Raw genomic sequence first — 11,766 nt, forward strand, 5'->3', positions numbered from 1 at the left:
CATATGTGTAACTACATATTTGGTATTGACTACTCATCACTTTTAGTATTCTGGAAATAAGAGAAAAAATTTTGTAAGGCAAGGGGGCTGAAGTGTGGGGCTCATAGGATGCAGATGGAAGAGGACAGTCATTGTGCCATGGGGAGCGTCCTCTGTGTGTCAGACTCAGTTTAATGCTGAGAGTCCACAATACTGAGGAAGAGGACGCCCCTCAGGAAGCTTGTGGTAGAATAGAGAATACAGGAAACAAGCAACAGAAAGTAAATCACAGAAAAAGAAACATTCAAGTCACTATCAAAGGAATAAGAAACAGCACATTCAGTAGGAGGGTTCAGTCAAGAGCAGAGGGCTTTGCCAGGCAGGGTTGCTCACACCTATAATCCCAGTACTTTGGGAGGCTGAGACAGGTGGATCACTTGAGATCAGGAGTTTGAGACCAACCATGGCCAACGTGGTAAAACCCTGCCACTGCTAAAAATACAAAAAAAAAAAAGCCAGGCGTGGTGGTGCGTGCAAGTAATCCCAGCTACTTGGGAGGCTGAGGTAGGAGAATCGCTTGAACCACAAGGTGGAGTTTGCAGTGAGCCAAGATTATGCCACTGCACTCCAGCCTGGACGACAGAGTAAGACTCTGTCTCTAAAAAAACTACTTCTCATTCAGGGAAGGCTTGTAGAGGAAAATGACCACAGCTTGCATCTTTTAGGCAGTCATTCTGAAAATCCCTCCTGAAGACAGCTTTCCCCTCTCATTTCCCCCTTGCTCCACAGGCTTCCACGTCTACCTCGGATGGAATGCTGACCTTGGACCTGATCCAAGAGGAAGACCCTTCCCCTGAGGAACCCACCTCTTGTGCTGAGAGCTTTCGGGTTGACCTGGACAAGTCTGTGGCCCAGCTGGCAGGGAGCCGGCGGAGAGCAGACTCAGACCGCATCCAGCCCTCCGCAGACCGGGCAAGCAGCCTCTCCCGACCTTGGGAAAAACCGGACAAAGGGGCCACCTACACCCCCCAGGCACCCAAGAAGTTGACACCCACAGAGAAGGGCCGCTGCGCCTCCCTGGAGGAGATCCTGTCTCAGCGGGACGCTGCCCCTGCCCGCACCCTCCAGCTCCAGGCTGAGGAACCCCCATCCCCTGCCCCCCCGCACCCGGGGCAGCTGTCCCGGATCCAGGACCTGGTAGCAAGGAAACTGGAGAAGACTCAGGAGCTTCTGGCAGAGGTTCAAGGACTGGGAGATGGGAAGCGAAAGGCCAAGGACCCCCCTCGGTCTCCGCCGGATTCTGAGTCAGAGCAGCTGCTGTTGGAGACGGAACGGCTGCTGGGAGAGGCATCATCAAATTGGAACCAGGCAAAGAGGGTGCTGCAGGAGGTCAGGGAGCTGAGAGACCTGTACAGACAGATGGACCTGCAGACCCCCGACTCCCACCTCAGACAGACTACCCCGCACAGTCAGTACCGGAAGAGCCTGATGTGAGGGCGGGGTGGGGTCTGGAACTCGTTGGGTTGGACAGACTCTTATCTCCGTGTGGCTGGATAAAGCTTTTTTATTTACCTCAATCAAAAAAAGAGAACAAAAATGAGCTCATTGCTCTTGCTGATGCCTGACCCCACTACAACCCTTGTTTCCCCTCCTACTTTCCGTATCCCCTTCAGGTTTGAGGAAGTGACCCTGTAGCAGTAGTAGGAAGTTTTTACCCAGCCAGAGAGAGAGAAGGTGCAGAAAAGACATAGTCTGATCACTCCACACAGCGCCTGCCCCCAAGACGGCACGGGGAGTCCACTGCTGCTCCCAAGGATACAGTGGGCTTCTAAGCTTAGAGCAGGAGGGGGACGAGGGCGTTTTCTATGTCCCACCCCAGGCAGTCAGTTTGAGGGTGAAGTTTCAGCTGCCCTACTCTAGTCGTAGGGATGTGGAGGCCATTGCCACCTGTCCGTGAAATTTATTCCAGCCCCGAGGAGGATTTGTGGAATTAAAATCTTCCCCAGCCAGACACTGGCTTCTCTTTCCTAGCAGTCTCTGGTTGAGATCCAGCTGCCTGGATTTTCTTACATGAGACATTTCTTCCCTTCATCTTCCATACCCTTCCCAACATTGACTCAAAGATCCAACTTTGTCGGGCGTAGTGGCTCATGCCTGTAATCCCAACACTTCGGGAGGCCAAAGTGAGTGGATCACCTGAGGTCAGGAGTTTGAGACCAGCCTGACCAACATGATGAAACCCCGTCTCTACTGAAAATACAAGAAATTAGCCAGGCATGGTGGTGGGTGCCTGTAATCCCAGCTATGCGGGAGGCTGAGACAGGAGAATCACTTAAACCTGGGAGGCAGAGGTTGCAGCAAGCCAAGATCATGCCATTGCACTCCAGCCTGGGCAACAAGCAAAACTCCATCTCAAAAAAAAAAAAAAGATCCAGCCTTGGGTGGATGAGACTAGTTTCATTATTTGATTCAGGGCCCTAGCACAGGGGAACTAGAGACAGATCCCACAGAAGAACTGAACTAAGAATGAAACTGATTTGTGATGCAAGCTGGGTAGGATGAAGGGGAAAACCAAACATGTGTCCAAGTTCCTCTTTCGGCCAAGCTAAGGTTTCCTGTAGCCTCCCCACTCTCCTTCATCAAACCTCTTCTATCGCTAAGCAAGCCCCCACTTTAGAAAAGCATCTGGATGCCCACGCCAGCACCCTCCCAGCCACCCTGAAGTTGACAGGCTTCCCAACATTCTTGCCTATGGTAGGTCCCACACAACTCACTGTTCGCTCTTCCTCAGAAGTGTGTGAGATCAGGTATAGTAACTGGTGAGGTCCCGAGAAGGGCTGTGAAGGGAATAATTTGATTTTGGGAAAGAAGGGGACAGAGCCTCATGAATCAAGTAAATGGAGGGTTAAAAACCACTTTGAAGTGTGCCCTGCTAGCTGCTTGATCCTCCAAGAGCAGCGGGGCTTCACTAGAGATGGGGGGAGGCGGAAACGGGGCCAAGTTGCATATAGACCTGGCCATGAAGCTACCCCGATGTTAGGAAGATGGGATAGGAGGAAGAGGGGGGGAAACCCTGTGGGAGAAACAGACCCTTCAGTCCCCATTCTTCTGCTCTGATGTCACTCCTACAACCCATGGAAGCAAAATGGTGTGGGCGGTGGGGGGGTTCTCTCCCCTTCTTTCCAGAAATCATCTCTTTCCTTCACAACTCTTCTCTGGACCTTATCACTGCTATTAAACCATCCCTAGGGCAGAGGAATTCTTGTTCTCTCTAGTCCCTTGCCACTCTGTCATGGAGATTTTCCCCAGCTTTAGACTGTAGTTACCTAGCCTCTTCCTTGAGGAATGTGTATCCCAGTTGAGTAAGGGAAAGCGTGCAAGAGTGCCACCTTCATGTCTCTGTGGTCTCCTGGGGTATGAGGTGAGGACCCAGGCTTCCAGACATCCTGTCCTCCAAATAGCTACACTCTCCACGACCCTAAGCATGGTCAGCAGAGCCATCTGCTGTCACAGGTATTGAAGTCTAAGCTAGAATTATGCTTTCTTTTTACAAGTCTCTATCTTTGTATTTTGCCAGCATTTTTCCGTTTTTTCTTCCTTGTTGCTCCCACATAATGAGGAAAGAAGACAAAAGCACAAATGACATATGTATCCCAACATGTCAATTATCTGTGGCTCCCAGGGGAGCCAGAAGATGGAGGGAGACACTAGAGAGGAGAGTGACAGGTGAGGGAAGCAGAAAAGAAAGATCGGGGACCTCACGACAGTAAGAGAAGAGCTGGGCACCGTGCTCCCGGCTTCAGGCTCCAAAACCAACAGCTTCCAGTTCTCCAACAGTTACTGGAACATCCAGGCCATTGGGTGGTGAAATGAGCCCAGCTTTGAAACCAGATGAATCTGGATTCAAATTCTTTTTTTTTTTTGAGACGGAGTCTCGCTCTGTTGCCCGGGCTGGAGTGCTGTGGCCGGATCTCAGCTCACTGCAAGCTCCGCCTCCCGGGTTCACGCCATTCTCCTGCCTCAGCCTCCCGAGTAGCTGGGACTACAGGCGCCCGCCACCTCGCCCGGCTAGTTTTTTGTATTTTTTAGTAGAGACGGGGTTTCACCGGGTTAGCCAGGATGGTCTCGATCTCCTGACCTCGTGATCCGCCCGTCTCGGCCTCCCAAAGTGCTGGGATTACAGGCTTGAGCCACCGCGCCCGGCCACCTGGATTCAAATTCTAACTCTGTTAATTCTTCATTATGAGGCCCTGGGCAAGGCACATGCTTTCCAAATATTAGTTTTTTTCATCTGCAAGCTGCAGAGGTATTGGATAGGTGAGGACAATATGGAAAATGCCTGTCAGAAAGTAACCGCTGCAGCTACTGTTACTGGTTTGACTCTGGGCAGTGGGCCGCTAGCTCAGGTGGAAGGAGCACAGTGTGAATGAGGCCGCTGGTGTGGGGTCAGTCACTGTCACTTAGCTAGATCCAGGCCACAGGCTGTGCCCGACCTCTCTCTTCAGAGGAGAGAGCACACCAGGTACTGTGCTGAAGCCTAGAGCCAGAAGGGGGGATGAAAGCATCATCTCTGGTCTTCAAGAACTTTAGAGCTTAGCATGGAGCCAGGCTTGCCACTAGAAAAATTGCTTAAGGTGCACCCTTGTGGTAGGCTGCTGGCATGAGTTCTGTTGAGGAAGCATTTGTGTTGAACCTGGGCACTGTGACAGGAGGATGGGAAGGTGCTTACGGTTTATTTCCCTTCCTCCCAGCACCTCTCTTCCCTCACTCCATCATTCCAGCCCCTCTGCCTGTGGTATTTCCCTTCGTGCCCGCAGTAACTGTGATGCGTGGCAAATGGGTGGCTCCGTAGCTGTGTGGGGCAACTTTCTCAACACACAGCTGCCCTGAGACGCTTTCAGGGTGCACTTATTCTCCCTCCCTTCCTCCTCCCAACTGCTCTGCTCCCTTCTCTTCTTACACAGATGAAGCAAAGGGAAGCACCCTCCGGAGGCCCAAGGATGGGGAGACGGGGGGGAACCCAGGACACAGAGGTGAGATGGGGTGAGGGGTAGAGGCAGGTAAAGAACGAAATCTTAATTCGCATTTCAATGACATTTTCCTCAACTTTTCCTGTCCTTCCCCATCAGATTGTTAGCCAGGGGCCTGAGGAGGGATGAAGGAACTGCAGTCCCGGCTCCCTCTGTCAGGAAGAATGTCTGGGGTGTTGGCCTGGAACGCTGATGAGTTGATTTCCTGCTATTTCCACAGCATAGGTTGACCAGGGAGAAAAGAAAAGTGCAAATTTCTGTAACTCCTGCCCTGCTTCTCACAAACCATGCGGTGCTGAGCCTAGAGCTCTGTCCCTGAGGAAACAGCTCTCGCCTCCTTCGCCAGCCACTCTCCCAACCTCTCTGCCAGTAGTAAATTTGCCTCATTCTCCCAGGAATTGAGTCTCTAAGAATCTCTCCCCTATCTAAACCTCACAGGCAAGCAGTCCCAGCTCCCTTCTGCAACCCTCAGGCTCGGCGACTGCCCCCCATCCCCCACTTCGTCACTCCCTTCCCTACGCTGGGTTCCTTTCTCTCTGCTTTCTTACTACCTCCCTGTCTCCCAACAGAAGCAGCCAATCCCCAGCCTGCTCTAGAGCCACGCCATATATGGAGAGGTTGGAAAAAACCCGAGTAAATGCAGGAGCGAACACACACACACACACACACACACAAAATCATACACGTTCATGCACACACTCATGCATACACATACACGCACACAGCAGAGTTTGACCGCCTTTCTGCACGTGACCCTGTGTCTGTCTCTGTGTGTGACACAAGTCCCACCGTTCCTCCCCCGGCTCACCCCCCCACAAAGAATGAGGAGCCTGTTTGCTATTCCCCACCTTTAGTCATGCCCCAGGAGACCATCACTCCAACCCGTTGCCTCTGACCTAGATTCCTTGCACTAATTACAAGCCTAACGAGATCTAACAAACACCCAACTTAGCACAGCTGAGACCCTCGAGGTCAATTAGTGCAGCCCAGCTCTGCTCAGGAAATGAGAGATAGAGCCAGAAAGTCTTGTACATGGCCCACCCCAACCTCACCCCAACCCTAGGGTTGGAAGCAAGGATGGGGGGAATGCAAAAATTAGCAGGACCAGTTTAAAAACGTGATTTTGGAGGCTTAATAAGTATGGAGAGCACCCTTGTTAAGTGCATTGAGGTTGGGGAGCAATTGGAGAATACAGATTCCCAGCTCCTCCTGAACTATCAGAAGTGTAGATGCTGGTGCAGCTACAGAAACCATGGACATAAGGCGGCTTTCATAAGGACTTAATATGAGGAAAAGGAACTCATAGAAAAGCAAGTAGCACTAGAACTCTTGACCTGTGTCATGGTCTCCGACGCCGAATCCCTTCTCCTCTTTACTTCCTGCTATGGGCAAGTTGGGGTTATCACCCCTGTCCTTCCTGCTGGTTTGGGACGGCTCAGAAATCACCCCTTTCTTTCAAAAATACTAGTCTCATGGCCGTTCTTGCTTTCCCTTCTTCCAGATATTAAAGCCATGACAGCAAACAGCCCCTTTCTCCTAAGGTTCCTGACTTCAGGTGGCAAAACAAGCCAATGGCATAGTCTCCTGTCCTATGTCCTTGGCATGCAGGTCAGTTGTCCTAATACCGTCCCTAATGTTTTTGGCTCTATCAAGGTTGGGAGGCAGGGAGGAGAACACTAGTGGAATGCTCTGTGCACAAATAGGGAAGTGGACTCAAAAACACAATATTCCTCTTCCCCCAGCCTCCACCCAGCTCTGGCTGCAGAGGGCCGCACTCCGCCATTACTGCGCCTCATACACAGTCCAGACTTATACAGCAGCTGGAAACCCTGAGGGCAAGACGATTCCAAGAAGTACCCAATCTGTATGTTGATATGTTGTCCCAAATTTATTTCTCCAGCCTAAATTTCCCTCTCTAGCACTTAGAGCTAAGTGCCAACTTGACATCTTTACCTGGGTATCTAACATGTATCTTAAATGTACAATAAATGTAATAGATGACTAAATAATGATCCTCAGTGAACCAGCCCCCCTCCACGCTCCTTTGCAATATGAGTTCGCTGTTTCTCCCTTTTGAGTTGCTCTCTCTTCAACTGCTGCTTGAATCTGGGTTTGCCGATGACTTGTTTTGCCCAATAGAACAAAGAACATGTACTGTGTACGTTCCAGCGCCTAGGCCTTAAAGGGTCTTGTAGTTTCCACACTTTTACTCTCTTAAAAGTCAGGTGCTTATAAGAAGCCTGGGCGAGCATCCTTGCTATGAGACCATGAAACCACATGGATATGTCCCAGCATCCAAGCCTCCAGTCAGACACAGCTGGAGCAGCACACAAGCAAGACCAGAGACTAGCTGCTCAGTCAGCCCCCAGAACTGTGGGAAACTAACAAACCATTGCTGTCTTAAGTCACTAGGTTTTGGGGTGATTTGTTACTCAGCAATAGATACTAGAACAAAGATTGTTTCTTGGAAGTGGGATGCTGCCCTCACTAAAACCTGAAACAAGTGGCATTGATCTTAGGACCCAGCAGCAGACAGCCTAGAAGGGCAGCAAGGATACTGTTCCAGAGTCTGGATGAACAGGGAGAAAACTGCTCTCAGAGACGGGAGAAAGACCACCCGTGTTATATGGTGGTAGAATCATTCACAAAACTGTCACCTGTGGTGTCTTGGGAGCTAGAAAATATACCTAATAAATTTGTTGGAGGTAGCTAAAGAGACTTCCAGGCAGAATGTTAGAAGTAGCAACAGGCTTTTCTTAGCTGTGATTGATAAGGTATTGCAGGAAACAGGAACTGAAAAAGGAACTTTTCAGTTTGCAAGCAGAATTTGATGGAAAGATAATAGAGCCCAGAACAGTCTCCAGCAAGAAAAACTTTCACCGGTGGTAATTTATGAGAATGAGCTAATGGCAGGGACCACCTGGCCAGTGAAACGATTCAGGCCTTTGAAAAGTACAGAGGTAAATTGTACCCCATAAGGATGTGCAATTACAGTGTGTCCATTTTTAACATTAAAATTAAAACACACCAAAAATGCACAGGAGAACAAAGCACACAATGACAAAGGAATTGGCTGTTACTCAGCTGCACTGGTATCGTACAGAGAGAAGGAAAGGCCGTTAGCAAACAACTGAAACTAAGTGTGAGGGCCAGGGGCTTCTTTGGTAGCAAAGGGATCGCCTGCAATGGAAGAACAGTAAAAGATAGAACTCAGAAATTGATAGCAACCAGGAGCTTCAAAAACTAACACCCCACTGAGGCTGAGGCAGGTAGCTAGAACCCTTAGCCAAGGTAGATCCGCCCTGTCAAGATCAAGGCCCTGGCTGAAAAAACTTGGGCTAGGATTCCAACACACAGAATGGGGACATCTGGTACGTTGGATGGTGGAGATCCCTGAAAATTTTGGTTCCCAGAATCCTCTGACCCCACATACCCTGCTAAGAGGACCCACCCCTCTCTGTTAAGAGCCAGCACCACCTGCTGCCCAGGAAAGGCAACACAGAGATCTCTCCCTGAAACATAACAGGAGTGTCCCTCCAGATCGGCCCCAACTCCTCTTCTGGCTGCCAGAATAACTGAGCATAAGTCACAACGTAATTCAGAGCCAAGAACGTGCTGGGCCTTACAAGGAAGAAAGGAACTAAACCCAGCATGTAGGAGCAGGAGCAGGGGAGGTGCCTATGGACCTAGAATGTTTTTTGTTTGTTTTTTGTTTTTTTGTTTGTTTTTTGTTTGTTTTTTGATATGGAGTCTTGCTCTGTCCCCCAGGCTGGAGTGCAGTGGCACTATCTCTGCTCACTGCAACCTCTGCCTCCTGGATTTAAGTGATTCTCCTGCCTCAGCCTCCCCAGTAGCTGGGATTACAGGCAACACTCCACCACGCCCAGCTAATTTTTTGTATTTTTAGAGGAGATGGGGTTTCACCATGTTAGCCAGTATGGTGTCAATTTCCTGACCTCGTGATCAGACCACCTCAGCCTCCCAAAGTGCTGGGATTACAGGTGTGAGCCACCACTCCCCACCTGTTTTTTTGTTTTTTTTTTTTTTTTTGACAGTCTCCCTCGCTCTGTCACCCAGGCTGGAGTGCAGTGGCACAATCTTGGCTCACTGCAACCTCCGCCTCCCGGGTTCAAGTGATTCTCCTGCCCCAGCCTCCCGAGTAGCTGGGATTACAGGCACCTGTCACCACGCCCGGCTAATTTTTGTATTTTTAGTAGAGACGGGGTTTCACCATGTTGGCCAGGCTGGTCTCGAACTCCTGACCTCAAGTGATCCACCTGCCTCATCCTCCCAAAGTGTTAGGATTCCAGGCGTGAGCCACTGTGCCCAGCCGGACCTAGAGTTTTGAGAATATCAGAATAGAAACCTGGATAAGAAAGTTTATTAATTTGGGGGCACTTTCTTGGGATACAGGATTTACACTCCAGCAAGGACCCCACAAAATAGTTCAGATATATGAATATTAGTGTGCTCCTAAAAGCCTTGAAAAAGTAATAACCCATGCAGCACAATTGAAATGCTTGAATTTCAATGCTTCCTCCACATCAGCAGTGGAGGAAGAAATTTGAAAGTTTAGGAAAGTAGATGTGTTGGAATGTATTATTTGAGGTCTAAAGACTCACCATGGGATTATGTTCCATGGAAGACACACATCCTTTACTGCGGCATTGGTGAGGGTGGTACCAGCATCAATAAACAAAATGGGAGATGTACAGACAGTGGGGCCTCCCCTCCGTAGGCCAGGGATGAAGATAGGAGAGGTCATAACAAAGCTGAGATTATTGATAGCAATGGAAATAACCAATCCCCTCCCCAGTGCCAAGCAATAAAGGCCAGGTGGCAACAATAGAAGCCAGGAGGTCACAATTCTCTTAATGACCAGCAAAGTCAAAGAGCCGGTCAAGACCAGGTGCAGTTCATGCCTGTAATCCCAGTGCAAGGTGGGAGGATCACCTAAGGCCAGGGATTCATGACCAACCTGGGCAACATAGTAAGACCTGTCTCTAAAAAAAAAAAAAAAAATTTTTTTTTAATTAGCCAGGCATAGTTGCATGTGCCTGTAGTTCCAGCTACGTAGGAGGCTGAGGTGGGAGGATCTCTTGAGCCCAGGGGTTGGAGGCTGCAGTGAGCCTCCTAGGCTGGTGCCATTGCACTCCATCCTTGTGACAGAGTGAGACTTTGTCTCAATAAATAAATAAATAAGTCAGTCAGTCAGTCAAGGGGAAATTAAGTTGATTACTAGAACATGATATCCCTAGGGATAAAATTAACAGCCAACAAGGGCAAATCAAACAAATGCAAGAATAGGCTGAGCACAGTTGCCCCCGTAAAAAGTCTTGAAGTAGAGAAATTGGAAGCCTTGTGCAGTATTGGTGGAAATGTAAAATGGTGAGCTGCTGTGGAAAACAGTCTGAGTGTTCCCAAAAACTTAAAAATGGAATTACCATATGATCCAGCAATCCCACTTCAAAAGTATTGAAAGCAGGGTCTTGAGATATTTGCACACCCATATTCACAGCAGCATTATTCACAACAGCCAACAGGTGGAAGCAACTCAAGTGTCCATTGATGGATGAAAGAATAAATAAAATGGGAAATGTACATTATTCAGCCTTAAAAAGGAAGGAAGTCCTGTCACATACTACAACATGAGCCTTGAGGGTATTATGCTAACTGAAACACACCAGTCACAAAAAGACAAAAATACTGTATGATTTTATTTATGTGAGACATCTAAAGCAGTCGGATTCATAGGAACATAAAGTAGGATGGTGGTTGCCAGAAGCCAGGGGCAGGGAGAAATTTGGAGTTGTTGTTTAATGGGTATGGGGTGTCAGTGTTGCAAGATGAGCAGCTCTAGAGCTCAGCTGCACAACACTGTGAATATACTTAAAACTGTGGAACTGTACACTTACAAATTGGTAAGGTGATCAATGTTGTTTTGTGTGTGGTTTTCTTCTTTTTTGGGGACGGGGTCTCACTCTGTTGCCCAGGCTGGAGTGCAGTGGCACTGTCTCTGCTCACCGCAACCTTGACCTCCTGGGTTCAAGTGATCCTCCCACCTCAGCCTCCCAAGTAGCTAGGACTACAAACATGCACCACCACACCCAGTTTAAAATGTTATGTTTTTATCACAATTTAAAATAAAATATATGTTTTAAGAACACTGAAAAAAAGTAATGATTCCTTCTCATTTCCTAGACCTGCAACATTTTTCAGACCTGAAATGGAAAATGCGGCAGAGTCCCCAAGAGGAAGGTCCCTGCAACATCACAGCAAGTGTGCACTGTAATAACTCCACCAGTCCTGGCTGACCGTCACCTGGGAGAGGAGGAATATCCAGACATGTTGAAGACTACTAGACACAGGGCCTGAATGGCACTGATATTCAAAGACCCGAAATGTCATAATGGCCCCTGTTACAATGATGGGCTATAGGTCAGGTAAAATGGGGATTCTGGCTGATGTCCAGCTTCGAGTGGGTCCACCAGGGCTCTGGCCACACCTGGTGGTCATTGCCCCAGTCCCTGAATGTATAACTGGGATTGGTATATTCAGCAGTTGGGGAAGCCCCCATGTGGGGCCCCTGCTTTATGCTATAAGAGCTATCATGGTGGGGAAGGTCAGTGGAAGCCTCTGAAATTGTGTCCCTCTCCCCTTCACCCAGCCAAGATAGCAAATACAAAATAATATCTCATGCCAGATGGAAGATAGAGATCATTGCCACCCTTAAGTACCTCAAGGATGCAAGGATCGT

General features: G+C 48.9%; 1 protein-coding gene across 5 annotated transcripts in view; it reads left to right on the forward strand.

The window, feature by feature from the left end:
* The window catches only part of PLEKHO1 (pleckstrin homology domain containing O1), a 53,035-nt gene extending 41,594 nt beyond the window's left edge, over window positions 1–11,441 (forward strand). For 2 of the 5 annotated variants that reach the window (XM_050750353.1, XM_050750355.1), the window contains 5 exons: window positions 769–1,447; window positions 4,944–5,012; window positions 6,511–6,617; window positions 6,752–6,873; window positions 11,211–11,441. In XM_050750353.1, the coding sequence (XP_050606310.1) occupies window positions 769–1,447; window positions 4,944–5,012; window positions 6,511–6,617; window positions 6,752–6,873; window positions 11,211–11,301 (1,068 nt within the window). In that variant the 3' untranslated portion in view covers window positions 11,302–11,441. Of the gene's footprint in view, window positions 1–768; window positions 1,580–3,556; window positions 3,610–4,943; window positions 5,013–6,510; window positions 6,618–6,751; window positions 6,874–11,210 lie in introns of those variants that run through there. The other 3 variants (XM_050750352.1, XM_050750354.1, XM_050750356.1) reach the window with 3 other exon arrangements.
* Window positions 11,442–11,766: the final 325 nt, after the last annotated feature.

Source organism: Macaca thibetana, chromosome 1 (assembly GCF_024542745.1).
Source record: "Macaca thibetana thibetana isolate TM-01 chromosome 1, ASM2454274v1, whole genome shotgun sequence".
In the NCBI taxonomy this organism is placed as follows: Eukaryota; Metazoa; Chordata; class Mammalia; order Primates; family Cercopithecidae; genus Macaca; species Macaca thibetana.